This window comes from Sebastes umbrosus, chromosome 15 (assembly GCF_015220745.1).
Source record: "Sebastes umbrosus isolate fSebUmb1 chromosome 15, fSebUmb1.pri, whole genome shotgun sequence".
Lineage (NCBI taxonomy): Eukaryota > Metazoa > Chordata > Actinopteri > Perciformes > Sebastidae > Sebastes > Sebastes umbrosus.
The window spans coordinates 6,156,452-6,173,591 of NC_051283.1; the positions used below are offsets into that span (position 1 = coordinate 6,156,452).

Consider the following 17,140-nt stretch of genomic DNA (forward strand, 5'->3'; position numbering starts at 1 on the left):
AAATGTTTTTTATTGCCAATGTGTGAACAGGTTGTAACCTAACCTAAAAAATGAGACCTTCCGCGACTCTCTGGGTTTCCTCTATCAGCCTGTAGATTGCTTTTAGTGTGCAGAATGCGAGCCGTTTTTTCCGGGAAAATCCAAGCCAGTCTTGCTAAACAGGAATGTGACCGACGTTGGGGGGGAAACTAGGATCAACATCGGCCGGGCCTTCGATTCATGGAGCGACCTTCATTTGGTTTTGGGTATCAAAACAGACCCCGAGCTTGAAAGATTCCTATTGGACAGGTAAGCTAGCACTACTGCTACAAGCATGTGACATATACAGTGATATTGTGGTTTTAGCTGTCAATCACCTTCAGTCTCGTTTGTGTCGCCTCACTGTTTTGACCGATGCTTGCTTGCGTCTACGTAGAGCTAGCATGAGCAACAGGATGCTGACTGTCCTTGACTTAGCGGCCACAGGTGTAACTGTTAACAAGCCATTTCTGATTCTTACCTAAGAGCCCCTTTAATAACTTAAACACTTCAGCATAAACAGTACTCGCACGGACGAGTATCGCGTCTTCGCAAACGTGAGACTGTTTATGCAGAAGCGTTTTTAAATATTCAGGTTTTAGAGAACATGCATGTGTTTGGGATTGGATTATACTGCAGGAGCTGTGTGAGAGTTAAACAGATGTTTTGATATACTTTTGCTGTTGTTAAACGCGGCCTCCATTTACTTCATTTCATCAAGAATTTTCTCTGTTTTAGGATTCTCTATTCACCGTGGAGGCATGAGAGGAAAACAAAGTTTTCAAGGTAACACACGGTGAGTAACTGATATACAAATGATCATTTTGGTGGTGAAGTATTCCTTTAACTTGGAACGGTATGCACATTTCAGTTGAAAAGGAACATAACGTACTGTGTTAAGTGTAAATCCACAAGATCTGTGTTTGGGTTGAGTTAAATCTTTGGTACTAAAGTGCTAAGTTTTTAAAGAAAAACTGATTGGCTACACACTAAAGTGTTGAGCACACTGTACAAAAAAAGAGGTGTTACTTGTGACAGATGAAATACAACATGTATCCTCATTGGATTAGTAAACACGTTGAGAAATTTGCTTTCTCTCTGTAAGAGAGATGAGAAGATACGTACCATACAGACTTGAGTTTGATATCGATCTTCTCATTTAACTCTCAGAAAGAAAGAAAATATTTCCCAACATGTTGAACGTGTCCCCTGAAAATGATGTTAACACTGTTTATAATTGAATGAATGTGTGTAAAATGGTCAAATTTACACAGAAGCAACCAAATCATGTCGCTAAACTAATGATCTGTCCATGTCTCGTTATTCCCATCTGAGGTGAACGCAGCCTACTGAAAGGAGCAGAGAGGAGCGAGGGGATCCTCGGAGTTTCAGATGTCGTTGGACGGAGTGCCTTTGCTCTTGCGTCCCGGCAGAGGGAAGGTCGACTTGCTCTGAGGTTGTGTGAGGCGGCTGGTCAACTGCGTGAAGGGTTCAATGAGGGAGTTGCGTTCGGTGACGCTCACCTCCCACAGCTTCACCTTCTCGCCTCGCGCCCACTGCTGCGCCACCTCCTGGTCCACCTGACGACGCTCCCGCAGGTCCGTCTTATTCCCCAGCACTATGACCGTCACCTGAGAACAACACACCAGATCCAATAACATTTTTTTAAGATTTAAGATGGTACGGGATGCACTTTACTGTATGGAGAGAACTTGACACAATAATCTATTTATAATTTAGATTTAATATTGCCTTGCTTTTCAGACAGTTTTATTATTGATGTTGGCTGAAAACCCGGTATTATTTTCACATAAATTGGAACAATGTATGCTCCTGCAAGAACAAAACCAGATAATCCAAATTCTTAGCCTCATACATCACTTTAAATGCAGAAGTTAAATTGCTTTGTGATCAAGTTTAGAGCGTGGCTGTTTTTCTAGCTCCTCAAGAAATACTGAAGGCACAAACAGACGTTAAAATGTTGGGTAATTGTCAAAATTCAGTAGAATGTAGAACAAAATGTCTTTAAATCTTTAGTGGATTTTTTTTTATACTTTTTGGACAGTAAAAAAAGCCCAATTTTCAATCATACATCTTGTGCACAGTGTGCAGATACGTAAGGGCAAATGTACAGCGAGCTGTTGAAAGAATCCCTGACAGGGTGATGCTGCACCCCTCTGCTTAGCATCGGGGTGCAGAAGGGATTAAGGGAATTCTTTCACAACAATGACCGGCTAACTATACATTACCCGCTTATTACACGGCTACTTACTTAAGAAATCCATATTTTGACACAAAAACTGTCCTCCAGAGTCCGACACCAACGCTGTGCCCATAGCAACGGTCTGTTATACATAGCAACGATCTGTTATAGAGAAATTACAGACTGCAGAACGCTGTGATTGACCAATCAGAATCGAGTATTCAACACAGCCATCTAACAGATAAATATAACAGACAACTTACAACAACGTTATCGCAAACAAACCAGAATGACTGAGAGCTTATGCAAAGATTTGTGCATGAACAGCAAAACTAATGTGTGAAACATCCCAAGAAGGACACCTTCAGATTTAACTGTTAGTATCTAGTGATCTAATCAGAGCCCTGTATTTTTATAAGTACTACTTTCCTGTATTTACATAGTTTCTCATGAGTGGATATTTTTGCACAACAATGACAGTAAACAGCAGTCATTTCATACATGCTAACATTACATGTCATATTAGCCCGTGCTGGCTGTAGATAGTTTGGGATATGCACAGCAAACTACAAGAACTGTAAGAAGTGCTAACTTTGTGCAGTCTGGGTTAGCGTCATAACTGCTACTAGCTCCCATTTCTCATGAGACTTCTATGCGTCATGTTCAGTGGCGGCCGGCCAATAGAGGGCCACGGGGCCTGGCCCCACCCACCTTGAGCCACCAAAAAAAAAAAAAAAAATTATAAAATTATTAATTATAAAAATTATAAAAATTATAAAAATTGTCAATATGTGTGTTTTTGACCTATGGAATATACCCGTAATATTTGTAAAATAGGATAACTGCGCCAAATATCTGCTTTCCTCCTTGAACTCTCTGCTAGTGCACCTCTCAGCTGCTCTGCTGCACGTGCACTTTCTGGGGCCAAATGGATTTGGCCCAAGGAAGGCGGGTCTAATAAGCAGTACAGCCAATCACTGATTAAAGATATATGATTACAAGCATGAATGACATACAATTCATCCAATCAGCGCCGTAAAAAAGACTTCCGGGAGGGCCAAACTGATTTGGCCCATGGTGTGCGCGCGCACGTTCACGTGTGTCTCTCTCTGTTCTCGTCAGGGCTCATGTCAGTTCTCGCGTGATCTTGTCTTCTCGTCTCTCGCTTCTCTCCACTTCTCTTCTCTCACAGCCCATTTTAACGGCATGACAATGGAACAGCCAAGCACTAGTAGCGCTTTTTGATACCTTTTTTTGCATTGAATCGTACTAGGATGTTTGTTGAAATTGATTGGCCCTACCCAAAAAAAAATCCACCAGCCGCCACTGGTCATGTTAAATAGCTAGAGTTGACATATCTATCTCAACACAAGGTGTGCAGCAAAAAAAAGTTTTGGGAATGCAACAATGAGTGTTCCATACAACTTTACCTCTTGAAAAGTATTTTTACTGGTTTCCATCATGTTGCTTTATTTCTACATACTAAATAAAAATCTATTGTGTCAATGAGTTTTCTGCATCTCTGCTGCAGCCACATCCTCAATTTGTGAGGGCCAACATGCAAAGGCAGTTAAACCATCTGAATAAATGCAAATTATATTTTCTCAAACTAGGAACCTTAGCCTTCTCATATCTTTATGTAGTGTTTCAGTTCCCATTTATGTCCTAATTATATTTGTTCATGCCTTTCACTATCACACCTTGATGTGTTCAGGTAGTAGAACAATGTACAGCTGTAGAGCTACAACACAAACTGAAACTGAACTGAAAATACAGTAAGGGTTGTTAGTTAAGATATTCTACAAGGTGTGGATGTTTGCAAATATAAAAGGCAGCAATACATTTTGTGACAGAGCTAAGAGAGAGGAGAGAGGACAGCACATATTATTACTGGTCATTAAAGCATACTTTGAACCCGCCGCACCTCTTTCTTATCTCTGGACTTGTCTATTTCCTTCTTCAGAACGTCCACCTTCTTGAAAGACTCCACGCTGTCGACGCTGTAGACGAGCACGAAGCCGTCTGCCACTGAGTAGTAGTGTTTGGGGAGGTCTTGTCCATCGTGGAGGCCTTTGGTGTCATAAAGCCTCAGCTGTTCCTTCACACCACGGTCAGTTTCCACTGAGGCCACGTACACGTCCTCCTGGGTCTCACTGGACTCCGAGCCTGGGGAATATAAGACAACACAACAAGAAGAGATTTTCAGCAAACCAGGGAGTCAATCAGTATTCAGCACAAGGGAAACCATTATAATAAATATCAATGAGAGCTCCAGAACCAGAGCAAGGTGCACTAAAATAGAGCCACAAAAGTCTCCTATATTGAACCCATAATGTTACCTGTGTGTGTATAATATTGCAGCTATGTTATTTTCTCATGACTGATGTCATCATAACTAAGTTCAGTACTTACCTACAGAGTGATTTCCATACAGCAGGTGCTCTAGGATGGCAGTTTTCCCAACTGCTGCCTGGCCACACACCACAACTTTACAGCCTTTTCCCATGTCGAGCCTGCAATGTATGAACACACAAGGTCACAGTGTTTATGATCTCATATGCTATATATATTAAACATGTTAGGATAACATTAACACCATCAAGAGCTCCTATAAGACAGCTCCCAGACTGCTGTGATTCTGTCCTGAATGATGGATCTCTGTGACAGACTGCTGTTGTGTAGCTAACAGGCTAGTAGACGGAGCAGCTCATTCTGCGACATGGAGCTCATTTAAACACACGAATCACGTTGATCTAGTTGTGAACCACTCTGTGTTAGTTGCTGGTATATTCGGCTAATGTTTCTTACTTGAATCAGGAGGAGAAGTAGCTGTCTATCAAGTCTTTAGACGCAGCATCACAACCAGCAAATCCATCCTGCTCTGCTGCTAGCGCTGAGTCTTATGATGTCACTGCGCATGCGCGACCGAGCTCATTAGAAAAAATGAAAAGAAAGAAAATAATAATAATAATAATAATAATAATAATAATAATAATAACAATAACAATAACAATAATAATGATACCACCACATTATTATTATGATTATTATGATAATCATAATAATACCACTACTATAATAATAATAATAATAATATAATTATAACACCACCACCATAATAATAATAATAATAATAATATATTAATAATACCACTACTATAATAATAATAATCATAATAATAATAATAATAATAATAATACCAATACTATAATAATAATAATTTAAAAATGATACCACTACTATACTACTACTACTACTAATAACAATAATAATAATACCACCACATTATTATTAATATTATTATGATTATTATTAATCATAATAATACCACTACTATAAACCAAAAAGCATGAAAACAATTTACAAACACGAAGAACTTGCAAATTACAACAAAAGTATCATCAAAAGTGTAGAACATTTAAAAAAAACAAAAAAACGAAGACTACATTTCCCATGAGCACAACGGAGGAAATACGTCATCGTCGTTTTCATAAGGCATGCTGGGAAATGACGCTCTCTCTTTCCGGCTGGTACGCCATCATGTAAGCGAGTGTTTCTATACCTTTGTACAAAACGTAATCCATAAAAATCATTATGAATGTCCTTCCATCTGACTGTTTAACTTAGGACATTGTGTAGCGACTTAATAACGTACTTCTACCACTTGATTATTTTCTGACTAACATTGTTAAAACACTCATTATAGCTATATAACCTGATGGTGTTGAGATGCAGTCGGACCATTGAGTCTGCCGGCCGCAGTATGACGCTAATATGTTGTAGCACGCTGTCTTCACATTTGTGTAAAGTTAACAGAGTCGTCGCTTTGTTTGTCCCATTTATAATGAGTGATTTCTGTGGTAACTTTAATGCTAGTCACACTCTGGTGAAGCGGACGTTTGGCGGCTAACACTAGCATGCTAACATTAGCTTCACTTTTAGCCAGCATTCCTAACCAGCATGGACATCTTTTCTACTTCAAGTTAGACATCTCCAACCTATGCTTTAATATGATAGGCACCTGGGTCGCCATACCATGCGTTGTGTTTGTAATCACGCTGGTTTAAAGGCATTAAATCATGGCTGGAAACATTTAAACAGACTGGTGTCACTACTGTATATAATGAATGGAGATCCAGGGGTCTTGAACCATGTGCTGTTGAGAGTCAGGGGTTTCAAACTGATTGATCTAAAACAGTCACTTTTTAACCTGAGCAAAGCAGCAGCTAGTCCATCTATTTGCTTGGAGACTTTCACATGGCACATGACTGAAACTCCTTGTTTTCTGTATTAATAATGTTGCTCAGCTTGACAGTCTCATGTTGTTATAGATTGAACTGCAGATGCTGGCTGCACTTCGTCCAATATTACTCCTATATTGGGTATTTAATTGCACCATTATTAGACATCAACAAGCTATGAACTAGGTCTGACCCAAATCCTTCAACCATTGTCATGGTAGTTGACAAGTCAGTATTTGAATGCTTTGTTTTGGGGGGTTTTATATATAAGTGTTATATTCTTGTATAAATCCTTAAATACCCCATGAAATAAGGAATAATCCCACAATTCATATTAACATTAATTATTTGTTATTCTCAGACAGATATTGCCGCTTGTTGTGTAGAGGTGGTTGTGTGTGCAGTAGTGCGGCAGTGGCGCTGAATAGAATAGAAAGCTTTATTGTCATTGTATTAAATACAACGCAATTCAGTTGCCACTTCTGGTCAGTGCTTTAAAACAAATACTTGACAAAATTAAACGAGGCAGATAAAACATATAACAGGTAACACACACACAGTTATAAAGCAAATAAAACAGGTAAAGTAGATGTAATAGATAAATATAAACAGAAGTTACACTAGAAGTATAAAATGTAAAAATAGATGTAATGTAAACGGAGGTAATTGCACTTGTAAAATAGGTAGGGTAGATGTAATAAATAAAATGTAAACATTTGTAACGGGGGAGATGGAAACAGATAAAGAGAACATGTCCGTCGCGCTGCAAAGCGAAGCTTCAAATACCTTCAAATATTGCTCACTGAAGCTTCGAAGTCCAAAAAAATGGTGTTAGTGACAGCCCTAGTATAAATTGACATCAAACTTATAAAAACTGATGTTTCTTTTTTCAGATAAGTCAACATGGGAGCATATAGGTATATGCAGGAGTTATGGCGCAAGAAGCAGTCCGATGTGATGCGCTTCCTCCTCCGCGTCCGCTGCTGGCAGTACCGTCAGCTGTCCAACCTCCACCGGGCTCCTAGACCCACCAGACCAGACAAGGCCCGTAGACTGGGCTACAAGGCCAAGCAGGGTGAGTGTTGAACCCAGAGTTTGTTCTCCTGCACACTTTGTGATCTGTCATCATCTATGCTTGAGTTGCTAATCATGTCTTTGTTTTATTCAAATAGGTTACGTCGTATATCGTGTCCGCGTGCGTCGTGGAGGTCGTAAACGCCCTGTGCCCAAGGGTGCCACCTACGGCAAGCCAGTGCACCATGGTGTCAACCAGATCAAGTTTGCCCGCAGCTTGCAGTCAACTGCTGAGGTACGTTCATCTTCACTAGACAGTGGCTTTAAGGCCAGAAGAAACATGTTTGCTGTTTTGACAATGCTTCAGACGAACTTTAGATGTACAGTGTGTACTGCATCTGAAATGGATTTGTTTAAGTGTCACCATTCTGATTGCAAATGCTAAAATGTTGGCGCATATTTTCCATGATTAATGAAATTTCCAGAATTGTCTAGGACAGCTTAATGAGTCAATTTCTATTGATGCTGATTACAATAGATTCTAATGGTGGCTGTGTCACAGCAGTTAAAAGGTGTTAAAGTGTCCTGGAAACTTTGGCTGAATCAGGACGATAACTAGCTTGGTTGTCTAAATGGAGAGTGAGAGAGACGAGCAGACACACCTGTACTAACAGCAGAGGAGCAGAATTGCTTGTTGATCGGCGCAGAAAAATGGCTTCTGTGATCGGATCGGCTGGTATCGCTTCCAGCTATCTGTGATCGGCCCCAAAAATCCTGGTTGAAATACCTTATTCAGAACTGCTCTGTATAGTGCACCCCATTTCCTACAAGGCCAAACCCCATACTTGGTTTTGCATAAAATAAGAAGCACAGCATACCTATTTGGATATAATTGTAATGTTATTTGGAATCGGTGAATGGAGTTGAAATTTTCACCACAGTTCACCCTCAATAGGAATGGTGTTGATGAGTGTTTTTCAGACATTTTTTGACATGTCACTAAAAGGAAAAGCTAAGATTTAGGTGCGTCAGTTTCAGGGTCTTGGTATTGTTCGTGCTGGCTCACAGACAGGAATTATTGGAACACTTAATTGGAAATGTGCTACATAGTTAATGTTACATTGGTTTCCTGCTATGACCAGACAAAATGCTTATGAGGGAAATGGTCTACTGTCTCATATCCACATTGTTTATCAACACTTTAGTGTATCTAATGCATTGCAATAACTTCACAGTACAAGGTAACAATCCTGATGTAACAATGCAGGGAGTTTTTTTAAACTGAACACAATGTTTAACATGACTAAATGGTGATTTTAAAAGTACAAGGTCAAGACTGGTATCAGTTTAGTTCACATAAGCGTCAAGTCGCTACTGATGGGAGTTGTTTCATATTTGCCCAAATTAAACTTGCAACGGCTGGTTAGGGCTGCAAAATTAATCGAGAGTTTGTCGAAATCACAATATGGCCCCTTGCACTTTTCAAATCGCAGGAGGTGCAGCAGTAGTTTAAGGGGAAATGTGTGTCAAAATACCATTTTAAATTAAATATTGTAATGCTGCAGAGATGTCCTGGCCTACACATCATATTCTACAGACTTAAGAATCCATCTTTGTTTGGTACAGATCCCCTCAAAAATCACACCATAATCATTTTAATGTTATTCAATGAAAACAAGAATGAAGATGTACAAATTATGATTCCCTCTAATATTGCAAATCATATCGAAATTTCAATATCAGTCAAAATAATCGCAATTGGATATTTTTTCAAAATTGTTCAGCCCTATTGCTGGTGTGAAATGAAGAGCATCCACATTGTGGGGCAATTTCACTGAATATTAATGTGGAGGTGAAGGTGTCTCCTACTCAAACTAAACATGGATTTGCTGCCTCAGTTCCTTTTTATACAGTGTGATCCCAGACCAGCACGGTTGGTGAATACAAGAATGTAATCTCAGTTTACTGGTAGCACCTTTTTATTTTAAATAACATTTCAGGATGGTGAATGTTAAACATTTCTTGCTGCCACTGGGAGACGCCAAAGCACAAAGTTGGTTTTGCAGCTTTTAAGATGGAGCCATATTACTTTGTGTTGATTTGCTTAATTTAATAGGATTGATTTTTAGTCCATTTTCATTCAATATATCTATATTTTTATTTCCTAGGAGCGTGCTGGGCGTCACTGCGGAGGCCTGCGAGTGCTGAGCTCCTACTGGGTGGGCGAGGACTCCACCTACAAGTTCTTCGAGGTGGTTCTGGTCGATACCTTCCACAAGGCCATCAGACGCAACCCAGACACCCAATGGATCACAAAGGCTGTGCACAAGCACAGAGAGATGCGTGGCCTGACATCTGCAGGAAAGAAGAGCCGAGGCCTGGGCAAGGGCCACAAGTTCCACCTGACCATCGGAGGCTCCCGCCGTGCCGCCTGGAAGAGGCGCAACACCCTGCAGCTGCATCGCTATCGTTAGAGCACGCCTGTACATTTAAACAAATAAACCTTTTTATGGTGAAAATCCTGTCTGCCGTCTGCTTCATTCAGCTGCTAGAATATTAAACAAAACGGGCTCTTTTGGGGTTGCAAAGTAACTAAAGCATCGACTCACATACAGTATTTTACCATGTTGAAGTACCTGAGTGTTTCCATTTTATACAACTTTATACTTAAACTCTACACTAAAAAAAAACACAACATCTCAAAGGTAAATATTGAGCTTTTTACTCCAGTACATTTATTTGATAGCTTTAGTTACAAGTAACTGCAGGTTCAGATTATTAATGCAAATTATTACACGGCTTTGTTGAATACTCTATTCTGATTGGTCAATGTAGCGTTCTGTGGTCTGTTATTTCTTTATAGCAGACTGTCGCTATGGACGCAGTTCTGATGTTGGAGTCTGAAGGACCATTTTGGTATCAAATTATTGATTTCTTAAGTAAGTAGCTGTGCAATAAGCAGGATAATGTACAGCTAGCAGGTCATTGTTGTGAAATAAACCCCTTCAGAGCGATGCAAGACCTCTCCGCTTTGCATCCTGCATCGTCCTGTCGGGGTTTATTTCATAACAATGACCTGCTCGCTGTAAATTATCGCTTACATATAAATCGACTAATAAATTATGATATAATATTATAGATTAAGCTACCCAGCAGTATATAAAATGAGCTCCACCTTCGCCAGCTGCAACATTACAAGTGATGAACACATTAATGCATTCATTAATAATTAATGCATGAGTGCTTTTACTTTTGGTACTTTTAACTATATTTTGATGCTAATACTTTTGTAGTACGAGTACGCTGAGTATGATTTTGAATGCAGGACTTGTAATGCAATATTTTTACAATGCGGTATTGCTACTATTTCTTAAGTAGATGGGAGTACGTATTACTTCAGTTCAGTGTGCCCGCCCGTTTCATTAAAAAAAAAAAAAAAGTGTCTCATTGCAACAAAATGTACTGCTGCACATATTTACTGACGCACGTTGGATGTAATGAATGAAATGCAGAGGAGGAAAATGAAACTAAGAGCGTCTGTCTCCACAGTAAACCTTTTGTTGAGTGTTTGATGGTCATGTATTTGTACTTTAGAACAGTGATTCTCAAAGTGGGGTGCGTGTCGGTGTCAGCAAAATCATTTCCATAAATTATAAAATTGTGGCACCATGACTGAAATATAAGACGATAAAGTAGTTTATCTCAAAATATATCAAATACAGATGTAGCGAACATTCATCTGGTTATTTTTCCAACAATTGTGAAGACTTTACAATGCCATTACAAGTAAAAAAAAATAAAAAAATTCTTATACCTTAACTATAACCATCAACCCTTGCGGCTAACATTCTACATCAATTGTTTGAGAAGATATGGCAAAATGACACCATCCCAAATACTTGGCAAGAAGGAACCATCATCAAGCTACCCAAGAAAGGAGACCTAACCAATTGTAACAACTGGAGGGGAATTACGTTACTTTCCATCCCAAGCACAATATTCTGCAAAATATTGATGAACAGAATGAAAACAGCAGTGGACAACATACTGAGGAAAGAACAGGCAGGATTTAGGAAAGGAAAAAGCTGCAATGACCATATTTTTGTATTAAGAAATATCATCGAGCAATGTACAGAGTGGCAGAGACAACTCATCATCAATTTCATTGATTTCGAGAAGGCATTTGATAGCCACCACAGGGACAGTCTTTGGAAAATTCTCTGACATTATGGAATACCAGCAAAGATAGTATCACTTGTGAAAGTGTTCTACACTGACTTTAGATGCATAGTAGGATGCACAAATGACACCAGCTTCCTTGTTAAATCAGGAGTGTGACAGGGGTGTGTGATGTCATCCTTGTTGTTCATTGTAGTTGTGGACTTAGTAATGCGAAAAACCCTAAACAACTCAAACACTGGCATCAGATGGACCCTCTTTTCCAACTGAGAGGACTTAGACTATGCTGACGACCTTGCTCTCCTATCACATCTACCAAGTCACATGCAAGACAAAACATCTAGGCTATAGAAGAACGCAAGCATGCTGGGACTTAAGATCAACATCAAGAAAACAGAAGTCATGCCCCTCTACATGAAAGAACCACCTGTCATAAAGCTAAATGGAAAACAACTGACATGTACGTCATGTTTCACATACCTCGGAAGCTGGGTAACATCAGATGGTGGAGCTGACATTATGGCCAGATTAGGAAAAGCAAGGGCAGCATTTTCTAAGACTTGGAAACATCTGGAAGTCGACACACATAACTAGAAACACCAAGTTAAAGCTATACAACATCTGTGTACTATCTGTACTTCTATATGGTGCTGAGTGCTGGAGAATGACTGAAAAAGACAAAGGCAAGCTTTCCAGCTTTCACAATACCCGCCTAAGAAAGATCATGAGGTTATTCTGGTCTAGAAAGATCACAAACCATGAACTACACCAAACGACAGGGTGCTTGGACATGGAAACAATATTGATAAGAAGAAGATGGAGATGGCTTGGACATGTATTAAGGAAACCATCTGATGACATGACAAAAGTGGCATTGCGTTGGACACCGGAGGGAAAACACAAACGAGGGAGGCCCAAAACAACCTGGAGGCGAACCATCGAAGGAGAAATGAAGACGAGAGGATACAGCTGGAACAGCGTTGAGAAGAAAGCAAACAACAGAGATGAGTGGAGATCCTTAGTCCTTGCCCTATGTGCCACCAGGCGCAACAAGGACTAAGAAAGTAATAACCATCAAATATTTGGTATTTTACTTATTAAATGTCTTGAATGATTATTATTAGCAATATTCCTCACATGAAATCCTCCTGATGTTCACTTGAAGTGATCTATCACTCATTTCATGTGACTTTCTGCTCCCTTTGTTGATTATAACTAATTCTTTGTGTGAACAGATCGACTCCCCTCCAGGCTTAAAAGCATATTTCAGTAACAACCACGAGAAGAAACCCAACCTGGACCCTTTTGTTCTTGTTCTTCTTGGAATTACTGACCTTATTTCTAAACCTTCAGGCCTCTTTAAGGTGTTAAAATAGGTTGTCTGAAATGTAGTCATGTATTTGCATTAGCACAGCACAGACGCTGTGCTGACATTATTAGTTATCTATATCTCTCAGACCTTCAACTCTTAATCAGTCTATCTGCATCAGAGCTTCTGGCAGAAGACGACATTACAAACAAAGGTGACCTTCTCTGTGCTGTAATCACGCCTGCTATCACTGTACTACTTTACGTCACATTTAAAGACAGCCTTGGTAGAGTTTATTATCATTAATATGTGTGTGTAAGTCCTTGTGTTTTTTACATTGATTTAACTGCTAGGATACACGACACACATACACCACTGATTTGCATGGGGGAAGGGGTGTGATATCAGTCTGGGAAAGGTGTAATCCTAGAGGTGTTTGGGTGTGAGGTTTCCACCATATCTGGAAACTTAAAGATTAAAGCTTGGTAGTTTTCTATATTCTTCCTACGGTCAGCAAATCCCATTAAAAAAGCCCAAAACCAACCATGTGTTAGCCAGTCTCTCAATCATTTCTGACCTCCCTAAACAAGCTAAACAGGATCTTCTGTGTAAAAAAATCAGCTTTAAGGGAAATACAAATCCAAGAAAGCCACTCCAAGAGTGAACTGTTCAAGTATTACTGAACAGACATCTTCAGTCTTTTATATAAAGATGTCTGTAACTTACATTTTAACATTAGCAAGGTGTGCGAGAATTAGTTATAATCAACAAAGGGAGCAAAAACTAATTTATAGTGAACATCAGGAGGATTTCATGTGAGGAATATTGCTCAAATAATAATTCAAGACATTTAATAAGTAAAAAATACCACATATCTGCTGGTTACAGTACAGTGCTAAGCATATCATCTTTTGAGATTTAACCAAGTTAGTGGTTTTTGACTTATTTTTCCAACAATTGTAAAGAATATAAAATGTTACAATGCCGTTACAAGATTATTTGTTACAACTGTATTTTGATATACATATTTTCCAACTTAATCCTTACATTAATCATTAGTCAGCTTTAGAAAGGACATCAAATCAGAGCTTGAATTAACCATTTATACTGTATTAGTTTAAGGTGTGTATTTATAGTATTGCTGTCAAAGTTAACGCGTTAACACAAATTTGTTTTAACGCCACTAATTTCTTTAATGCATTAACACAACTTGCGATTTTTAGGTTGTAGTGGGCTGAGTTTTAAAGCTAGAGTGAAGATACTGGCATCATATGAAACTAGAAAAAACCTAATGAATCCATTGGTATAAACCATGTCATACTAGCTTGTCGCAAAGGAGGTTAATAATTTATTCTAAATTTTAGTGAGGAAAAACTGGCATGGCCATTTTTAAATGGGTACCTTGACCTCTGACCTCCAGATATGTGAATGTAAATGGGTTCTATGGGTACCCACGAGTCTCCCCTTTACAGACATGCCCACTTTATGATAATCACATGCAGTTTGGGGTCAAGTCATAGTCAAGTCAGCACACTGACACACTGACAGCTGTTGTTGTCTGTTGGGCTGCAGTTTTCCGTGTTATGATTTGAGCATATTGTTTATGCTAAATGTAGTACCTGTGAGGGTTTCTGGACAATATTTGTCATTGAATTGTGTTGTTAATTGATTTCCAATAATAAATATACATACATTTGCATAAAGCAGCATATGTGCCCACTCCCATGTTGATAAGAGTATTCAACACTTGACAAATCTACCTTAAAGGTACATTTTGAACAGATAAAAAATGTGCGATTAATCACATTTAAGTATTTTAATTGATTGACAGCCCTAATTTATAGACTTAGTATGATCATCAGCACAAGCTGCTTTCCAATCTTCATCAGAGTTTTCCCTCCAGGCATTAAGTGACAAGACAGCACATCAGCTGACTAATGATTAATGTTAGGATTAAGTTGGATCACGCTATTTTTTTTGCACATCTTGCTGATGCTAAAATGCTATTGTTGTTTACCATCCTCTTTATAATGGAATTAGACATCGTAGCAGTGGTATGTGGTTATAGGATGCTGTCAGATTTGATTGATTTGAGCTACCGGTTTTACAATAACTAGTGAACGTCTGCTATGCAGCACATTATTCCTGTTCTTCAAGTTGGACATGTATTTTTGAGCAGTCATTATGACAATCACCTGTTAGTTTGGTATGATCCTTTTATGTAGCCTGAAGTCAAACAAGAGAAGCGTCATTTTTAAACGTTATTTAATCAGCGAAGCATCACTGTATGCAATGCTCTTCTGTTAGTAACCCACATTCACACTTGGAGAATACTCAATACAACCACAGTCTGATGTGTTGGTCACTGGAGCAGTTCAGGTTACGGCGAGGGGCCCTGCTCTTTCACTTTCCCCACTTAGTCTGTGTGTTGGAATGGACACAAGCCTGCCTCTCTGACCTTTTAGGCCACCGTTGTCCCACATTACGCATCATATACTTTCCCTTGCTGTGCACATTTTACTGGTGAGACATAAAAATTAGGTTATGGTTTTGAGGCAACAAGCGCCTCTAAAGTAGTACACCCAGCTGGATGTGAGGTCTCGGATAAACCAGGGTGAATTCAGAGAACTAGCACAGAAGTTTTGTTTCGTCTCTTTTACTAAAAGTTGCATTTGAATGAATCACAAAGACACAAAAACAGCGAACTGGTTGTCAACATGCATGCGTGTTGTGTGCCTGCTTGAGAGTACATGTGCATGTTTTTTTATACATCTGGCTCCTGGAGTCTATGCTTTATTTTACATTTACTAGTGCCAGTAGGTCAGATTTAGCAGGAAATCTGCTGGCTTCTGGCTCAGAATAGTAAATTGGTGCAGTTCTTCATGCATAAATGTAGCGATCATGAACAAAATTACAATGATTACTTCGTTTCCACACAGTTTTGTGTCTGTAAATCCGTACAGCCTAGTACAGTGACAAAGTGGGGTCCGGGGACCCCCAGGGGTTAGCTTTTTACTTCTGGCGATTGCATTCACTCTTAAAAAATCATAAAAATGGTGTTCATTTGTGGAGATTATCTTACTGAACAAAACTTGTAAGTATCATAAACGTGTGTTTGCCACGGAGCTTATTTTCTGCAATAATCCAAAAGCCAATGGAAAAAACCCCATTGGCTTTTTGTCAACGGAACCAGGGCGATGCTAACTTCCTGGTTGGCCTACAAAAATATGTCATCCCCGGAGCACTCTATCACATTCATCAATCAGTTATTAGTTTGCTAATTCCACAGGAAGTTAGCATGTGACACACACAAAACCTTTTCAATATATTTGAGGCAAATTATGGACCGAAATAAATTGAAGGAGTTTCACAAACACATCAGAGATCACAGAGGTTCCCATAAGAATGAATGGACTTTCGACTGACTAGCATATACGTACACAAAGCTATGTGGAAATAAGGCGTTGATTAAAATGTCTTTTCAATTTTGTGGGCTGTTACTATTTGTAGTCTTTATGTCCTTTTTGCTGTCCTACAGGAGGATGGGACTCTGAGGCCCCCAGTGTCGCCATAGGGATCATTAATGTGTTTATGTATCTTTAGGTAAACTGCTCAGTGGTCAACTCAGGGTCTGAAAAGTGAAGCCAATGAGGAAATGCCTTAAGCTTGCATTCTTTCTAACAGCCAGCAGGGGGCGACTCCGCTGGTTGCAAAAAGAAGTCTATGAGGAAAATGAGCCTACTTCTCACTTGATTTATTACCTCAGTAAACATTGTAAACATGAGTTTAAGGTCTCAATCGCTAGTTTCAAGTCTTCTTCAATACAGCATGATGTTCATTTAGTAAATTACGGTCCCATTTAGAGTCAAATAGACCATAAAGCAGGGGATGCTTTAGGGCGTGGCTACCTTGTGATTGAAAGGTCGCCACCACGGCTTAGTCCAGTCTGGGAGTTGTCCATGTTTTCGTGTTAGAACTTTATTTCTTTCACGGTGTGTTTTCAGTTCATCAAAGTTAATTATAACACTTTAGTCACCAAAATAATGTCTTTTTCAGCGTTCGGTTGTACTTAACTCCACCCTATAGTGTCACTTCTGGTTCCAAATGACCAAAATGCTGAACTCGAGGCTTCAAAACAACAGTCCAGAAATGGGTGACGTCAGGGTGACTACATC

At 39.3% G+C, this 17,140-nt stretch overlaps 2 protein-coding genes across 3 annotated transcripts; one reads left to right on the forward strand and one right to left on the reverse strand.

Moving 5' to 3' along the window:
• Positions 1 to 5,148, reverse strand: nkiras1 (NFKB inhibitor interacting Ras-like 1). Of its 2 annotated transcripts, none has more exons than XM_037795027.1 (4): positions 5,030 to 5,148; positions 4,634 to 4,734; positions 4,146 to 4,387; positions 1 to 1,649 (listed from the first exon to the last, which is right to left on the reverse strand). In XM_037795027.1, the coding sequence occupies exons 2-4, from the start codon at positions 4,725 to 4,727 to the stop codon at positions 1,407 to 1,409; spliced, it is 579 nt and encodes a 192-aa protein (XP_037650955.1). In that variant the 5' UTR covers positions 4,728 to 4,734; positions 5,030 to 5,148; the 3' UTR covers positions 1 to 1,406. The 2 variants fall into 2 exon arrangements, with proteins under 2 accessions (XP_037650955.1, XP_037650957.1); XM_037795029.1 differs by having other exon boundaries at positions 1,476 to 1,649; positions 4,130 to 4,387.
• Positions 5,149 to 5,739: 591 nt separating this feature from the next.
• rpl15 (ribosomal protein L15) lies at positions 5,740 to 9,996 on the forward strand. Its single transcript, XM_037795026.1, has 4 exons — positions 5,740 to 5,764; positions 7,357 to 7,538; positions 7,636 to 7,772; positions 9,646 to 9,996. Exons 2-4 carry the CDS (start codon positions 7,367 to 7,369, stop codon positions 9,949 to 9,951), a joined length of 615 nt encoding a protein of 204 aa, XP_037650954.1. The 5' UTR covers positions 5,740 to 5,764; positions 7,357 to 7,366; the 3' UTR covers positions 9,952 to 9,996.
• Positions 9,997 to 17,140: the final 7,144 nt, after the last annotated feature.